The 19,466-nt window shown below is 41.4% G+C and overlaps 1 protein-coding gene across 2 annotated transcripts in view; it reads left to right on the top strand.

The window, feature by feature from the left end:
* The first annotated feature begins 467 nt into the window (after positions 1–467).
* The window catches only part of NCKAP5 (NCK associated protein 5), an 845,136-nt gene continuing 826,137 nt past the window's right edge, over positions 468–19,466 (top strand). For both annotated transcript variants that reach the window (XM_058664409.1, XM_058664408.1), the window contains exon 1: positions 468–599. In XM_058664409.1, the coding sequence (XP_058520392.1) occupies positions 531–599 (69 nt within the window). In that variant the 5' untranslated portion in view covers positions 468–530. The remainder of the gene's footprint in view (positions 600–19,466) is intronic.

Genomic DNA, 19,466 nt, shown 5'->3' with positions numbered 1-19,466 from the left:
AAATTAAATATTGACCATCATGTTCATGTTTAAGTTTCTCCTCATTGAGCTTTGGACTCAATAACTCTTAGTTATGGAGGGTGGTTTTGTCAGATTGATCTCGTGGAATTTGCAGACAGCTTCTATGTGCACAGGAACAGAATGATTCTGGCTGGTAGAAGATGGGTGTGGAGCAAGTGTGGCATGAAACGGACTGTTTGCTTTTTTCCACAGTCTGCTGATTCAACCTGCAAACCCATTCCCCAACTCCATTAGCAAAACCTCTAAAAACACAGGGGCCTCCATAAAGACAACTCTAGTGTTTGCAAACCCAAAGAGGTCTTTGGAACTGACAGAGTCCAGTTCTATAGTCATGATTGGGTCTGGGTATTTTTGTTTGTTTCAGCACTTGTTTTTCATTACAAAGTTAAAAAGCAAGGGTCTAAACACTATGCTCTTGGATAGTAAAACACATTTTCACTTTTTGCAGTGATCCTGGAAATAGACGGGGAATTCTTATAAATCACAAAGGAAAATAAATAACTTCACCCATGGATGGAAAGAGGCAGCTTGAGAAAAGGGACTTTGGAAAAAGGCTGTCTCTAGACAGCAGTCTTGTGGTAAGTACTAAATATTCATTTACCACTCTATATGTTTTGGCTTAAAAGTGCATTATTCTTTGACTATTATTTCCTGAATCTGGTGCTTTTGAAACCTGTATTGCAGTTACCCCATTAGCAACATCCTTTGGGATTTTGCTTCATTTATTTTTTACAAAGTCAAAATCTAGCAAATTATTAGAATGTTTGTATAGTGTCTTTATAGGCAAATGTCACAATCTGTCAACATTATGTATAATTACATTAAATCCAGCTCAAGTGGACTTTAGCCTATACAAAAACACTACTATATAACTCATGCCAAATGCCAAGCCTATATACACGAGTAGTTTTTTCAGCACCAATTTACCTTAACTTTGGGAGCAAGTTGAGAAACAATCTAATATAGCTTCAAATACAGAAGAGCCAAGAAACTGGGATCTTTTCAGGTATGTAAATTGATTTAGCTGTCCGTGAACTTGCTAAGAGCTTTAATGGTGAACAACATCATTCTTAACAACCAGGATTGGTTTGCTTTTTGAATGTAAGAATCTGATTAGGAGTATACAGAGTTAGTCACTGATTTCAGAAGGCTGGCTTTGTTTCCCAGCTGCGGAGCTAATGTGTGGGTCACCTTTTCCATTCTGCAATGCGTGTGAACAGACCAAGAATTCAAACCAGGCAGGTCACTCTTTTCTCTTTTGCTCATCTCCTGAAACAGAATTAGCTTTATTCATTTTTGCATGTTTTGGAGGACAGTGCTTTATTCATTCATATACTGAATATTTGGCCCAGAGACTGGTACAGAATAGGTGTCCAAATGATTTGATGGGTTTATTTATCAGTTACAGCTTCCAAACTCTGAAGATACGGGTGCTGTCTGGTTGTATATGGATTAGCTATTCAACACCTAACAGCTGGGGCTTTATATCACAAGCTGTTTATAGATATGAGCTTATGGGAATTGAGAAAGGATTGCACTAAGATTATGTGTCAAAGTCTCCCCTTGTCATTCTGAATCAGTGTCCACATCTGTGTGGGATCTGCCTTGACTGGAATACCTCCTGACACTGAAGATTGTTCTGGTGTTTTAAGTTCTCTATAGAGTAGATGATCTCTAGATCATGCTATATCCAGGGGGAGAAAATGTGGCAAATGTGGTGAAAACAGTTGTGTGTCTGTTGGGGTATGTGTGTGTGTGTGTGTGTGTGTGTTTATGCTTAGATGGCTCCTCCATTTCAACTTCTAAGGATTCTTGAGATAAAAATTATTTTTCAGCCCTGTCTTTGCAGAACACTTCCGCCTCAGACCTAGCAGAGAGACAGAGACAGCCATAGGAGGCAATGCGAACAGTTCAAGGAATGTTCTTTGAACTCAGAAGTATCATCCTTGTCTTTTGATCCACGAAGCCATGGATTTCTGCTTTAGATCTCAATTAATTTGCAAATACCTACCATTGGCAGACATGCTAAGTTGTTATTTCTCAATAATTCATAGTAGCACTCATTAATAAAAGGCCTGGGATTATTGCCAAGTGTCAGCTGGATGAGCAGAAAGCATTGAGGGAATTGCTAAACAGGAAGATGCAGGGTACAGACCATAGTGCTCGGAATTCTGGACTTGGGGCAGGACATAGCATGGGTGGAGAACAGGACCAGACAACATTCCACAGGGCTGTGGAATAGCTCCAAACAAGAGAGGGAACAGTCACAATAAAAGCTTGTCCATGTTTGAATTTTATCTAGAGATAGTTTGAATATGGATATAAGTAAAATTGCGCCATGGCACCAATGCTAGCTGAAAGCCAGTGTCAAACTTGCATTCCTATCGACTTGTGGCTGTGGCGCTATTCTTTTTTTAAATTAATTAATTTCTGTATTTTTATTAATTACATTGCATTATGTGACACAGCCTTATAGGCACTGGGATTCCCCTCACCCCTACCCTAACCCTCCCCCCATGGTGGATTCCTCCACCTTGTTGCATTACCACAGTTCAAATTCAGTTGAGATTCTTTCATTGGAAGTATTTACCAAGCATAAAGTCCAGCATCTTATTGTCCTGGTAAGTTCAATGGTTTCTTGGGGAGACCATCTCTGGTCTGAAGGTAGAGCCAGCAGAGTATCATCCCTATCAATTAAAAGCCCCAACATAATATCTACAACAATTTACAACATTATGGAATTAATTGACATGGTATTGATTAACCAATATGTTGATAGGAAAATGCAGGTTCTCAACCACATCCTGTGACTTCTTCATTGACATTTCAATTTTGGTTTTTATACTACTGGGTTCTATACACCTTAAAGTGGCTATAGATTGCTATTCAGCTGTCTCATGTCTATTTTCATTTTAGTATTTAGCTGTTTATAGTGTTGAAGCATGATTTTGCTGAATTTAGTTGCTTTTTGGGTGGTCTGAACTGGCTTATAACTCTAACAAGACATGTGTCAACAGTTTAGGTGCAGAACATTTTTAGGAGGGGTGTGCAGAGAAATCCCCAATACCCCAGTGAGGAGTAACTAATCTTTGTGCCCCACCTAGTGAGGTATGAGTAAATCCACGCTGACCATTTCCTGTCTGATTCTAAGTTTTCCTTGTTGTTGTCTGTCTGTCTATTCTAGGTTTTGTTTGTTTGTTTGTTTGTTTGTATGTTTGTTTGTTTTGAGGGGTTTCTGGAGCGATCCTGATGGTCACTGCGAGAGAGGGTGGGGACCCAGAGCCGGAACTAGGCAAGGACCAGAGAAAGCTCCCCTCCCTAGTCCCGAAGGAAGTTTATTATTCTTCTGTTTCTGCGGACCGCTCAGGGCTCCTGGTTGTCGTTCCGATGACACTGGTTCCTGCACAGCAGAGTTTGGATTTCTTCCATCCCCTGTGGAAGCTCCAGATGGTGGTGGGTGACCTCAGAGTTCTTGGCCTCTGAAGGCACTCCAATTCCCCGTGGTCTCCTTGGCAGTTGGGATGTAGTCCTCGGTGCTCGTACTGATAGTCCTTGGTGAGGATCTGGGGGTCTTTAGGGTTGGGATACAAGCCTGCTCCTGTCCTGTGGCTCTATTCTGACAGTGACTGTGTGTGTGGAGGTGGGTAGGGAAATGTGAGTCTGATCCTAACATACTGGAATAGAAGACTGTGAAAATGAGAAAATGTTGCTTGACATCCCCTGAGATGATATTAAAAAATCTATACTGTGATCAAGGGAATTTTCTGTATCCTGGACATCATTTAAGCATTACATGTACATGAACAGATTTTGAAAGTCCTGAAAAATAGGGCTTTCTTCTATGACTTTTTGCTTGGGGGTGTTCTTGAGTATTTTACCGCCTAGGGAGTGGGACTTCATTTTTACCATTAGGTTTAGCATTTTGTTCTCTCCTCGCATACAATGCTGCTGCTGTGGTAGTGATGGCAAGAGTCAATTCTTTGGAAGTGAAATTAGTTGCAACTGTCTTGATTTAACTACCGTGAGTATCAAGAAGAGAGCTGCACAGAAGATAAGGTCCGTGTGGTGGATGGACTGCAGAGGACATGAACCAAAGCCATTGCTCCTAACTCCATGATGAAGCCACACAGATATCCAGGCCAGGAGATGACAAAAATCATACCAGATAAGGACTGCTGAGAAAGAGAGCGACAACAATACATCTGGCATCACATCATACCCTTCATTCCCAAGGCATGTTGTTTTATTCGCCTTCAATTTTTCTATCGTTGAATACCAAGCATGAATGGGTTATGCAGGAAGAAGAGTGAAGGCCCAGAGAGGTTAACTTCTGCAGGTGAGAAAATGCAGCTAAAACAAGAGTGGAATACAGGTCTGCTGCCTGTCACTTTCTGTTTCATTATGCAGTATGCCAGGAAGACATGTCCTTTTGGGAATCTGAGTAGAAGAAATAGGAGCATATTAAATGTTTAAGTCTTGAAATTTCATCACAGCAATCATTCTCGCCTATATTTTTGAGAGTTAGCAGGCCCAGAGGTAATTTCCACTTTTAGATTTTATAGGAAAAATTCCTCATAATGGAGTGTAAGAATAAGGAACTATTAACTTCATTGTACTTTTATTTTACATAATCAAACCATGAAGTGTTGAGCAGAAATTATAGCTTCTTTGCAACACCCTTCGCATTTAGGGACTGGAGAAACCTAAGGATAAAAAACTCTCAGCTAAAAATTTGCAAAAGTACTCCAGCTCAGGGACCTGAGTTTGTGATGTTTGGGCACAACTTTGTTTTGATGACATGGCAAGGAAGAGAGCTTGGAGAGCTATGGAAGAGGAAGTAGGGATAGAGAGAAAAAGAGAGGGAAAGGGAGGAGGAGAAGATAAAGGAAGGAGAGAGAGAATGCATGTATGCCATGATAACAATCATTTATTCTTTGATGTTGGAGATTTTGTACTTTATAAATTACTCATTTTAAGGAGAAAATGTCGGGTAAGTGAAACAGAAATGAGAAATGTGTTTCAATGTGGTGGTGGGGGGGTTGAGGCGACGGACGCCTGCAGAGCAAGACAAGTGACTGCAAGTTTGCCTTCATCAGCAGGAGTGTGTCAAGTAGCTGTATATTCATGACAAGTACAGTCTTCCCTCTGATAACAATAAAAATCTCCCCAGAAATCGAGGCCTCTTCTTGACCCAAAACTCTTTAGTCCTCCCCAGGATGCTTTTTGATCGGAAAAAGTCAGCATTTCACACTGTGCTTTTTTGTTGGCAAGAATCATTCCTAGGCTGCTTGTATTGCTGTTTGACACTTGTAGCCGTGATAACATTCTGCTGGGGAGTGAATTATCATTCATAGCTGCTCACATATCTTCAACAAGAATTATCTTGCAATTTAGAGGAAATGTTTTTTTTCCTTTGCTTTGAGTATAATTTCCCAATTCCCTCTTAGTACCCCTGTTTTCTTCACCCCCACTAAATGAAGACAAAATGTTGAGTACACTAGAGTCTAGACTTGGATCTCAGTATGGTTTTCATTGACTCACAGGGACAGAAATTGAGCTATACATGTCTAGTGCTATCATTCAGCTTCCTGGACATTTACATCCGAATCATCATAGTCATCAAGTCCTCTACCACAAACCGTGACTGAATGCAAGAGCAAGTGGTCTTGAAAACCTACTACTTCCCATTTTCCCTTCCATATTTACTCTGCATCCTTTTCTACGTGACTGTGCTGCCTTGACAATGAACTACATAGAACATGGGGAAAGAATCACATTCCTTGTAGCCTCTGACTGGATTTGGTCTGTGAGGAGTCAGTGGATCAAAGGACCCAGTGTTTGTTTTCTTGCTCTCTCCTTGCAACCTCAGGGATTGGGTTCTTCCACCTAAGACTGCAGTTTTATCTGGACAAGTCCTTCCTACAGCCATCATCTCCACTCTGTCTGGCACCTCCTCTCTCTTTATGCTCCTTCTAACTTCATAGTAATGGCTATTGGATGCTGCTGGCCCATCTCTTTATGGTTTGCTCTACCCAAATTATGTCAAAGTCTCAGGGGTAGAAGATTTGCATGCATTACCTGTTTACTGCAGGATATCCTATGGTTGAAGCAAAGAGGTGTGCTTGCGTGGAGGATCATTGCCTAAGTGGGAAAGAGCAGAAACTGGAGATGGGTAATGTGGAAACCACAGTAATAGCAGTGGAGATCACTATGGGAAGAAATGCGGAGGTGCTATGTGGGATCTGTGGTTGGAGCTGTGCTTTGAAGCAATGAAAAGAACTTGGTCATCAAGGACTGGGTTATGAGAGAAGAAAGGCCACCCGAGGACACCATTCTGTACCCTCTGCTGACAATTCAGGTCATTGCTGATTGTTTCTTCCAAGGAAGCTGCTTCCTCATATTGACTTCACACCTCTGCAGATTTATCTTCAGCTATTTCCTTTATGTAGAAAGGAGAAGTAATGTTACAAAAAGGTCAGAAAGCTCTCACTGTAAAGATCCAAGGAGTCAACATTTCAACTTTGCAGGCTGCACGAAGGTTGCAGCCACTTAGTTCCAGTACTGTAGCAGAAGACAGCCATGGATGATACAGGAACACATATGTGTGACAGTGTTCTAATAAAGCTTTATTTACAAGGTAATGCAGCAGGCAGGATATTTCAAAGACTGCATACAGAAAAGCAATGGGAAATTGGAAAGTTCAGGCTTACTCTTCCTGGGTGTGGTGTGTATTTACCCTTCGTCCATGCAGTTCACGAGTCAGGCATGGGAACAGGGTTAGGATGTTATGCAGAAGTATATATACCCTGTGGCAAGAATGAGCATGATAGAAAACATTTGCTAAATATTTGGACACAAAAGATAACCAGATTCCCTGAGATTTTTTTTCTAAGTGAAAATAGAGATATTTGTTTTTGTTGCTCAGTGCAGTCTAGAGCCTGTAATTGCAGTCACATGTCATGTAATGACAAAGATACAGTCAGAGAAATGTGTCATTGGGAAATTCAGCCATTGTACAAACATTACAGAATGTACTTGTACAAACCTGGATGGCCAATGTCAATCACTGGCGTGGCCTCTTAATGCAGTCATGAGACACGGTAAACACCAGATGTGAGATTGCTCTGCCAGCACAACACAGCATCCTGTTTCAGAGTAAACTGTTAAGTAGAGAGTCCCTGCTCTAAAATAATGTTAACAAGTGTACACAGCAAATACATTAACCAGGAATGTAATTTTTTATTATTAGCATTGTAGGCAAATCATATTGCTGTGATTTTAAGCTGCTGGCAACACAGTAGATTTGTTGATGGCATGATCTGCACATGTGTAGCTAATTGCATTGCAACATTAACCCTGGCTGCATCATTAGGTGATGGCAATTTTTCTGCTGCATTAATAACCTTATGGGATCACTCTTAAATTTGCAGTTCATTGCCAACTGAAATGGCGGCACGGGGTACATGATTGTACTGAGGGGAAAAAAGAATCTTCATTTTGCATTGCTTCAAGCATGATTGACACTTGAATCTTATAGAACTGTTGTTAGACACTGCACAGTGGAGAGGCTGCACAGAACATAAGATACCAGGCTTCTGTGAATATTTCCAGCTACTCAGATAACAGATCCCTGGAACAATTCTGATGGAAGCCCATGTAAGACACTGTCCAATGGGAAAATGCACAGTTGTTCTTTGGGAAGCCAGAATTTTGTTCTCTGACACCAGAATTGATGTGAGATTTTTCCAGAGGAACAGAGAACAGTAAGGGAATTTTTAGTTCCCCTAACTGCTTTTACCTTTATGAGAGATATTCTCTCTGTTACCTCCTGGATGTACTAAGAAAAGGGAACATGGCCTGGAAACAGGTGTTAGAGATGCCATGATATCTGCGAATGCACAAAATCATTTTTTAGGGAAAAGCAAACGAACAAACAAAAATAATAAGTGGAGAATAAACTAATTGTGGCCTAGGTTAGCAACTTTTTGATAATGTTATGGTGAATATTTGACTGTTTCTCCCAGAAGGGAGCAATGGAATAACTGGAAATGTATCAAGCCCTTTGAGTATGTATTTATTTACCCACCTACTCCAGTTTAGCTCTACCCATCATGCTTCCTTGAGAAATTACAGAGAAATGCTCTGCCCACGTACCTTCCAGCAATGCAGATCTCAGGGTGCCACTAATGTATTTGGGGCAGATATGGTAGGTTGGGCCAGCAAGACACTACCTGTAAGATCTGGGTGCTAAGAGAACTGAAGAGGCTCTGGAACAGCAGAAAAATGCCAGGAACTCACCACGATTCTGGGAGTGAGGGTGAAAGATTTGCACCTGTACGGTGTTAAAGACAGAGTCTGAGTGTGGAACAACATGGGGAGCTGAAGCACACTATGTCCAGGTAGTGGACACAGAGTGTCTGGCAATAGGGATGGGTGTATTCCAACATCAAAGTTACTTTAGCAGACATGTCAATAAGGTTGGTTTGCAAATCGTTTATTACCTCCACACCAGGAAGGCTTTCCTTTCTTAATAGTGGTAGATGCAGTTTATTGAGGCTTAGAATGTGCAAGGTACTGTGCTTAATGTTTTATATGGAAATTGTCATTTAGCACTTATAATAGCCCCTTTAAGGCAGGAATTCTAATTAATTATCCCAATCTTGCAATTGAGACATTTGAAACTTAATAAATTAACCAATTTCCTCAGGGCTTTATCCATGAGTGCTGGTGATGGTGAGTGTATATATATTATGGATCTCTAAATTTTATTTGAATGAATTAATTTTATTTAAATTTACTTAGAGAGAGAGAGAGAGAGAGGGAGGGAGACAACTCTTCCATTCACTGGTTCATCCCCAAATGCTTAAAACATCCAGGAGTGAGCCAATTCAAAAGCAGAAAGCTTGAACTCAGCCCAGATCTCCCATGTGGCTGGAAGGTACCTAAGTACATGAGCTATCATCTGCTGCCTCCCATGGTCACAATGCGAGGAAACAAGCAGGAAAGTAGAGTTAGGACTGAGACCCAGGCAAATCTGACTTGGGTGGTGTATCCTAGCAGTGTTTCTTTGCTTTACCAGAGCCCATTCTTATGGTAGAAGTATTTACTAAAATGAGAGTATGGAGGAACTGGTGAGAGATGGGACACATCCAATATATCAGTGCCCACTGGAATACAGTTACATGGATGAGGATCCTTCAGTGTATCACTGTCCACTGATGTACAGCAACATGGGTGAGGATCCTATCCATTGGCTCCATATTACTTTGGCTGGCTGTTGACTGATGCAAGTGGGTAGAGAGTTAATAGAATTTCCTATGAAGAGATTTCTTAAGAAAGGCCATTTCCCTCCCCTGTACTGGTACTTGATGTCACCAAAGACCTGTGATCTTCTCATTCATTGATATTATGATTCCCTGTGAATGATTCTTTCTTTTCTCCCCTTCTTTTCTTTTCTTTTTTTTTTTTTTTGATAATTTTACATAGTTGATTGGGGTACAAAGGGTCAAGGGCTACAGAAAAGTGGGTAAGACCATTGTTTCCACACTGATATTGTCTTTTTTTTTCCTGTATCTGGGGTCAGGGGAAAATCAAAGGGAGAAGCCCAGATTACCTCAGTATGCACATCTTCCAGAGGGTTAGGAAAATGCTCTTGACTGAACTGCTTTATCACTACATTTACCACGGTGTCCTAGGCCTGTTTCTTTTCCAGCAGGGTTTTGTCAGTTTTGACATTGTTGACATTTTGGTTTTAGCAATTCTTTGTCATGGAGGCTGTCCTGTGCATTGTAGGAAGTCTGTCAGAACACAGGCCCTCTTCCCATTGGATGCCTGTAGCACCTCTTCTTCAGCTGTGAAATGCAAATAATCATAAGACATGACCAGATTCTCATGGGGGAGAAAAATCAACCCTGCATGGACAAGACCATAGCATCCTTAAGGACATGGGCTGTGTACTATTCACATTTGTATCCTTGACTCCTAAAACAGAAGAACTGCTCAGCGAAATGAATGAATGAATGAAATTACTATTGAGTAGCTGTTTATGAACAAAGTGCACATTAGCAGGTAACACAGGACACAATGGAGAAGGAAGGCACTGGATAATGTTGTGTTGACTTGAAGAGGAAGATGCTGCACTGTTCAGCCAATTCCCAAAGATGCTTCTAGTATTTGTGTGTAACAGGTTTTTTTTAGTTTGCTTGCTTTTTGTTTTGTTGTCTTAGTTTATTTTATAATCAATAGTCTCAGCATGATGTCCTAGACCCTCTTAAGTTCATAAGTGCTTGACTGGAGAAATTTCTTGAAAGATTTCCAGGATTTTGAATTCTCTGAAATTATTTAATATTAAATTTTTGGTTATGTACTTTTCTGGGAAATGAGTTTGTAGTAGGTATAATAAGATTCTCGAAGCTCTCTATTATTCAACAATGACTAAGGAGCCTCACTGGCCATTCGTGCTCTTCAGAGCATCTATCCATGGTGGATTCCCTGACTACAGCCACACAGCAGACACTTAGGCCATTTCTGTCTCCAACACTTGTTATCAGCTGCTGCCTACAGTGTTATCTGATAGGATTCTGTGTATCATCAGGGTCTTTGTGAGTACCAAATAAAAATAGGAACTGAGCACACCTTTGCAAATATTAGGGTATTGACAGATGATGAAATAATATCGCCTCTACAGCAGAATTAAGTAGTGATAAGCAGAAGTATTTACTTGACATATGTCATGTTTTCTTAGGGGCCCAAGATTTGCTTATCATTCTCCTGGTGTTTCATTATCTTTTGATAATGGAACACATCAGATTATGTAAGTTTCCATAGCAACTGAGTTGTCTAAGTCATGCTCTGGCACTGGCAGCCTAGGCTCATTCCCATGGCAGAGCCTCTGGTGCTTTGTCCATAACAATGGATGGAACTTTCATCGATCTTCTTAGAAGCTGGTCCCCAAAGCCAGTGGGCAGCTGAATGCTCGCTAATATTTGCATGTTTTCTTTTCTCAACTTTCTCAATGATCAGCAAAGGAATTGAGCACCTTCTGGTGATATATATATATATATATATATATATATATATATATATATATATATATATATCTCCACCCGTTACATATATGTAGATAGATAGATAGATAGATAGATAGATAGATAGATAGATAGATATAACCAGCAAGTGTACAGTGTTGCAAATCAAGACTGATGGGATTTGCCCTCCAGCTATATTGATCAGAGAAGGCTTATCCCAAACATGAGGGTTATTATATGTCCCTTTAGAATATTGGTCTAGATTTGATCTATGGTGTCCCTGAGTTCCCTAGAGCAAAATATTGTTGAGAAAGCAATAATGCCTTAAAACATCAAGGCACTGGGCTTATCTGTATAACTGTAAGGCACTGGGCCTCTGCTGTAATTCTGTATTATGATTTTAACTTTCTTCTATCTCCCTTCATGCCCCATCCCTAATCTTCTACTCTTCTATTAAAATTCTTGTACTCATTTCTCCTGGTACAAGGCATAATGTATCAACCAGCTAAACAATTTTCACTAGTTTTCTTCCCATTCATTCATCAGTGTGTGTTGTGCCAAATATATACATGTATGTATATACACACACACATATATATATATATGCATGTATACAAACACAGAGATGGGCATTCCAGTAACCAATCTTACACTAATTTACCACCCTGTACTATGGTTCATTATTACTAATTAATACTTATTAGACATCCACAAAGTTCCTGGCCATGAATGAGGCAACATTTCTCATTGTTTTATGTTGCATTACATTGGCTCAGCCTAGCCAGTATTTATGATCTCCCTGCCAGTTTTGTCACAACCCTCATCTCCATCCCAATTTTAATTAATATTTGGAGAGGAAATCTAGGAGCCATTGTATTAGAATGCTTCATTTAACACCAGATGCATTGCCGCAGTCTTCTCCTTTCATGTCCTAATTTTACAGTTCTCTCCTAGCATGCATTCTCACTTGTCTGAGCAACTCTCTACATGCCTAAACAGTAGCCTTTCTGGTTTCTTTACATTCCAAGCATATATGAGATGTTTCCTCCTCATAAATTTCAGTTCTTTAGCTAAGCTTAATGGATAGTAATTGTCCGTTTCCGAAGGTGCCTCAGAGGTTTTCCTGCCTTCCGTCTTTCAGCACCTTTTTGGTGCTTACTTTCAAGCAGTTGCCTTCAGCCTGGTAGATTTCCTAATACAATTAGTGCATTGACTGCTCTCATGCACAGAAAGGAAAATAAAATCATTTGGTCTAATAAATTCTGGGATCCATCTGTCAGGCCTGGCAGATAAGTAAGCTCAGGGACTATTTTTGTTGTTGTTTTTTAAGGAAGAGCTGTTTTTCAGAGGCCCCCAATTTGGAAGCTGGAGTGGCCATAAGGTCTAGCAGAGTCATTCTACATGGCTGGGCACATTCCTGAGAATCAGCTCCTTTATGGCACAATTTAAGTAGGCTGGATGAGGGTGGGCACTGTTGTTCCTTCCTCCCCAGGAGGCCTTGTAACTGGGGTGCTAGGCATGGGAGAGAACTATTTGAATTTTGGGGGAGGGAAGGAGAGTAAGTAGCTCTTTGGAGATCTTCTGAGTCATATTTGCTAGCTCCCTGAGAAATATCTGACTTCATGTCTATTTGTTGTGGGTAGTAAGGAGGAAGTAAGAGGAAAAGATCCAGGTTGAAAGGAGTGAACATATCTCATCTTCGTAGAATATGAATAGCTTTCCAGCTTTGTCTACAAAACTGTGGATCAACAGTCTTGTTTCCCGATTCATTGCATTTGCTGAGATTCTGGAAGGAAACAGATGGCATGCACAAGCCAGGTGATGGAGGGGGCTTGAATAAACAGCCTCTTTATAAAGGGGTGCCAGGAAATGGGAACATAGTAAGATGATAGTGCAGCTCCCTGAGGCTAGAAAGGGAAGAAGCCATTACTGAGAGGTGTCTAGAAAGTGGCTCTAGAAAGTTGTGATTCTAAGCACAAAATCCCTGGCAAGAAATGTCATCTTGGATTGAGGCTTATGGTCACAATGTGGGCCCAGCTGCCAGGAGACCAGGACACAAACACTTCACCATCACTCTCAAGTCTACTACTTGCGTATCCTTTGGCTGCACCAAATTGGAATCCAGAAGGAAAGTGGCATGTGAAGCAGAGTCCAGAGCAGAGCAGGTAGTGCATGTGGAAGGGCTGTGAAGTCAGCAAAGTCATCCTATGTTATAATGCACAGTACACAGTACTCCACCAACAAAATCCTTCTCTTCTCAAATATTTACACCAAAAAAAACTTAGTAGCTAGTTCATTTGTAGATACATTATTTGACAAGGGTTTTTATATATTGGTTTACAGCCAATGTCTTTGAATTTGACCAGTGACACTATCACAAGACAAATTCCAGGTAGAAAGTGGCATGGTTTTATCTTCAAGGGTCCTGATGAAAATATCTAGTCCAGGAATATGAATGTATCATGTGATACTGGGACACAAGAAGGATAATCTAAAGAATTGATCGTTGCATTAGAAATCTAAACCCTTTTCATGAATTTGGAGATAGATGAGTCCACTAGTAGTTTCGTGGCCATCAGCAAGTTTCTTAATGTTTCTAAATCTCTCTGTCCTTCATGGTGAGGTTGCTGGGAAGGTTAAGTGAAATAAAGAGCAAGGGATTTTTGTGGATAGTATAGGAACCTATGCAAATGAAAGTTATTATAATTGCAGAAATGTTACAGTTCATTCAGGCAAAAGGATAAGCAGTAGGGGTAGCTTCAATAAGAAAAATGAGTGCTGAGTTTTTTGTGTGCAGAGCATCCATTTAAAAATTATTCATTTTTTTACTTGAGAGATTTTAATAGAAAGGAAAGGAGAGAAGGAGAAAGAGAGAGAGAGAGAGAGAGAAAGAGAGAGAGAGAGAGAGAAGGTATTTGTCGCACTGGTTCACTCTCCAAATGACTGCAATGGCCTGATGAACTGATCCAAAGCTGGGAGCCAAGAGCTTCTTCCAGGTCTCCTACGTGGGTGAAGGGTCCCAAAACTTGGATCATGCGTCATCTTTGGTTGCCTTCTTGTACCATAATCAGAGAGTTGGCATTGGGAGTGGAGTAGCGGTTCCTAGAGTGGTGCCAATATGGGATGCCAGTGCCACAGGTTAATTAGGTTGTGACTCCACTAACCTACACAGCCTCTACAGTGCAAAAAGTGCAGGCTGATTTGAGAACTGGCCTGAACTGGATTTGAATTCTAAACTGCCTGGTCATGTTATCTGCTTTTTTCTGAGCCTGTGAGCTCTTATTTGTTGGTGGAGGCAATAATGTTATTCAGGATGCTTTTGGGAAAATTAAGGGAAAGGACCTACAACACACATTGAGCACACAGTACAGCATATAGAGCCTGCTGATACAGCCATTCCAACTGGTAGCTTTTTCTATCTGTATATGGAAGGAAGTATACAGAAAATACTTCAAAATGTTTGCCACACACACACACAAACATACACACAGAGAGATGATGTTTAACAACCAAATGGCACATGCATGATGTTACCGGACAAAAATGAATACTTGGGACTCCCCACAGGTTGCATGTGACAAGCCCTGGCTTCCTTTCTTAGTCCAGTTGCTCAGTAGTCCCATATTCGTGAGCTATATGCCAGACTTTCATATATGAGACATTACATTTTTTTCTGGAACATTTGGCCTTCTGCTTTCACCCCTGCAACTCAGCCAACATCTATTTATAATAGATGCCTTTATTCCAAAGGCTTCCAGAGGTGCTCATACTCTTTCAAGTAAATGGACAATGACTTCCTGTGCCAAGGTCCTGCTGGGTCTTTCTGCCCTGGCCTTGGTAGAACCAGCCTGGAGGACTGGACTGTAGAGCCCTCCTTTGTCTTAGGCCTTCAATTGCTTTGAGAATTTCCAACTCAGAGCCATAGGAGATGGGTTTGGGAGAAGGGACTAGGGAATATTTCCCATCTTGCTCCCTTTTTTTACTTCAATGGAAGAGAAAGATTTGAACGGGTTGAAGTGGAGGGAAAAATGTCACTATATAAAGAGAAGGAAATAGGAAACAGGGTCCCAGTGGCCTCTTGCCAGACACCAGGAATGCGCCAACCCTGGGAACTGGCCCATTGCCAACCTCCTCAGAGGCTGCTGACTTGGGAAAACCAGCTCTCTGGCTGCTGCCAAGAATGTAGACAATGGTCTTTTGGATAGTTCAGCTTTTGAAAGTTTGTCTTTTGTTTTATTATCACCAAAGGTAACATTTATTGAGCACCTATGTATGCATTGCCAAAAGATAAATTGCATGATTGGAAGTCAGTGTAACTTAAACTGGGCAGAAGCACCAGGGTCCTCATATAATAGTTACAGCCTGATTCTAATTGGGCCCTGCCCTAATCTTTTGCTTGGGAACATTACTGCTTTAGACAAAGCAGCAGAATGGCACTGAAATGCTAGAACTGAAGTTAGTTTCTGAGTGCTAAGCTAGGCAATATTGTGTCAGCTGCACAGATTAGCATAAATGGAATCACTTTACCTAGTTGTCATTCAATGCGGAAAGGTCTTAGGGAGTATCACAGGTGTGTTGTGAAAGATAGGAATAGGTCAAGACCAACAGTTTGTTCAGAATGATATATAGAACATTTAATTCTAGAATGGAAAGAGACCTGTCAGTTAAATACTCCCTTTCAATGTACATTCAGTTAATATGGAGTAATGATTGCTGCAATTAAGCAAGTTAATGACCTTAAAACATTTAACATGTCTCTTTGTTACTATCTGAATTTATTGTATTGAAAATAACCATGGCTACCAATATTACAGTAGGGTGCTAGGTTTAAATATGTAATTGATATTGGCCTATTTGATTTAGTCCACTGTTCAGGAAGAAATCATATGATCCCCATCATTCAGACAAAGAAAAAAAAAAACTGGCTTGTCCAAGGTCACATAACCAGTAAACACCAAAGTCTGTCTTACTGTTAAGCTCATACTGCTGATGCCTGCACAATCCACACATCTCTTGGATACATTTTTTGCTTGCTTCTCCTGTGGCGAGGGATTGGTTACTCCCAGGAAACCAGCTTCCTTGATCTGGTGCCCATTTTTAAAAAGCACTCTTCTTAAAGAAGCTCTCCCTTTGCTCAGATAGCTTGAACTCCAAGAGCAGTATGATCTCTACTATTTATGGAAACCTTTCTCTGCCCTGTCCTGTGATGAGAGATTTTAAGAGGGCACTGAGTAGAAGGACACATGGATGTGATTTTCTTTAGTTGGCTGGAAGTAGTGTGGTGCAGCACCTCATACCCTTCACTGCTGAGTTCTCCATAGCTCATGATGAGAAAATTCTACTTGTGTTAATCCAGATTTCCACAGTAGATGTACCAAGCATTGCCTTTTCCTCTTTCCAGGAAGATTTCTCACACAACAAAAGACTTACCTGAAGATATCTTTAAATAGCCTTAATGTGTTTTAAATGGAATTAGATTTCCAAAATTCCAGTTTGCAATAGTTGTTTCCCATGGGGCTAAACTTATGACAGCAAATCTTTTTTCTCTCTGTGATGGAAAACAGATCACAGATGGTGTATGGGGTTTAAGTGTTTTACCCAGGAGCTCTGAAGGCCTTGAGAGCCTGTCATTGCACATGAGGAAGTTTTCCCGGAGGGGAAGGAAAGCACAATCACAACCAGGGATCCCAAGCCTCCGTCCCTCCCTGCAACATCTCCCTTGTTACTTTCAGTGTAGTTGATCGGCAGATAAAGGATGGACCAGACCCCTCATTAATCTGAAGCAACTGTATGACATCTTCATTATCCTCCTGTATATACGGAAAAGACTTTTCTGGTCATGTGGGTCTTCAAGGTTTTCACCCCCAGCCAGTGATATTCATTACACATTTATTTTGATGCATACCACATACTCCCAGCCCCAACCTCTAATTAAATGAGAGTACTCACTACTCAGGGGAGGTGAATTAACTTTAATGTAAATTATTAGTTATTGGTGATGTGCTAGGCATAGTTGCACATGTTTTTCTTTTCTTATTCCTTTATACAACACATATTTACTGTAATTTGTTCTACCACGAATTCTGTGAGAACCATGCAGATGGCAGAGTATTTATTTTCTGGAACTTACTTTCAAATAGCGCCTCTAATAGGCTACAGTGTGTGCATTATGATTCCCATTTTAGGGATATGGACATTTCATGGATATAGGCTTGGAAAGGCTGAAGAACTTACCCAAAATCACACAAGTTAGAGTTGGTGCTGAGTTTCAGAAACAGAATACAGTCTGTGAGTCTGTTTCTTGGTTTTTCTGTGCACTGTCACATTTACAGCACTCTGTTAAAGATTAAATTGGTATTTCTTTGGTGATCTCTTCGAAAGTATCAATAGTACCTTTATTAAATTTCAGAGACACAGAAAACTCTTACCTGCTGGTTCAATTCGCGACTGCTTACCAATGAACAGGGCTGGGCCAGTTTGCTAGGAGCTGGGAATTTAATCCAGCATTTTCACATATGTGGCCGGACCTCGAGTAATTGACCCAACACCTGCTTCCTGCCAGGGTCTTTACCCATAGGAATCTGAAATGCAGAACCAGAATTGAAATTCAAATTCAGGCATTCCAATATTGTATGTGGGTTTTCTGATATCTTAACTGATCGTGAATTAGGATCAAGTAACACGGAATAAAAGAAAAGACTTACTTGAAAAAGTTCAACAGTGTACTCCAAAATCACGAGAACATTCTTAATGTAAGAGCAAGAGTAGAAAACAGGGGTTATAACCCTTCCCCACTGCCTCAGAAGGGAATATCTGAAGATATTCTGTGAATGGTTAGGTAGAAAATAGAGGGAAACGGACTTTATAATAAGGGTAAGGACAGAGGTTGTTGGTGGGTTGCCTTTGTTCCACTTAAGTGCCCAACTGAATAAAGTCTTGTTCTGGTGAATACTATGAATAATTCAGGTAGTCTGTTGACAAAATAACTAAAGGCAGCTCATTCCTGAAACCTGGAAGTGCTTCTGTTTCTCAGACATCTATTCCGCAGGCTCTGCCACGTGGACATGATCTAGCATCATTTCAGTTGCCTGCATCCAAGAAGATGGGAACACTCTCTTCAAGACTCCACCTCTGCTGGTAGACTCTTAATACACACTGTACTTTAGAAGCTTCCCATTCATCCTTTTATTAAATTTTCATTGAGCACTTTATGTCCTAAGTAATGTGTTCCTACTATCCATCTTGAGGAAAAAAAAAAAAAAACCTGCTGTCCTTAACACTACTTTTTTTCTCACCTGTTGGGGCTGTGTTCTGACAGAGGAGTTTCCCAAGCTCCTCCTTCAGAACCTCTCCCTATGCCAGGTCTTGCATGTACTGGTGGTTCCATAGAACCTCTCCCTATGCCAGCTCTTGCATGTACTGGTGGTTCCATGGGCCAGCCTGCATTGCTGACCTTCAATCCATTCCAGTTCTTGGTGTTGGCTATTTCACCCCAGCCAAGGCTTGTCCATACCCAGACACTGCTCACACATGGCTCAGTAGGGGCAGAGACCCAGGCTAGTCCATCCTACATCTACGATCTAGGTTCTCCAGAGCGCCAGATGGTGCTGGCATCTAGCCCAGCTTGGTGTGCCCAGCCCCAGTCCATATTTTTGCCTAGGGAGATTGCAGCCATATCCAGACCAGAATGCAGCCCCCACTCTGGCCCCTGCACCCTCCCATGGGAATCCCAACCCAGCAAGGGTGTACTCTTACAGTTCCCCGACCAACTTTATTCCCAGCCCTAGATTGTGTGCATGCCAGTAGGTGCTTTGACCAAGTTGGCTTAGCTCCTCACCTGTCTCAGCCTTTGCCTTCAATGCTGTGCCGTAGTATCCCTGCCTCATGAAGACCAGTTGGGGTAAGAGCCTAGTTCGGAATGACATGTGCTCCATCCTGATTTCTTTCCTTTTTTGTGAGTTGAAGTTTGCTTGGCCCTGCCCGGTGCCCCCTTCCAGTTGTAGCTCGGCCCACCCCACATCCTATTTTAAGATGCACCTTTGGGTGGTGCTGCCTTGACCTGCCCAGATTGCCATCGGTTCCTTTACCCATAAGTGCTGGCAGGTGCCATGGTCACTCCTAGTTTAGCCCATTGCCACCCCAGCTCGCGAGCTAACCTGCAGGACTTGTATTTCCACAGGGTTGGGCCCACACTTGCCCCACAGAGTTTACTCCCGGACCAAGTTCTCTCACTTGCTGGTTAGTGTCTTGACCCTGCCAAATGTGACCAGTCCACTATTCCACCACCCAGTCAAGTAATGGTACCTAGCCCTGCCAGACAGGCCCCCATCCATAGCTTTGGTGTGGAATGGTGTGTGGCAGTCATTGATGCTCTATCCTAACAGCCCATCTCAGGATTCCCATGTGGGTTGGTGAATC

This window comes from Ochotona princeps, chromosome 5 (genome assembly GCF_030435755.1).
Source record: "Ochotona princeps isolate mOchPri1 chromosome 5, mOchPri1.hap1, whole genome shotgun sequence".
In the NCBI taxonomy this organism is placed as follows: domain Eukaryota; kingdom Metazoa; phylum Chordata; class Mammalia; order Lagomorpha; family Ochotonidae; genus Ochotona; species Ochotona princeps.
This window is presented reverse-complemented; position numbering and strand designations above follow the sequence as displayed.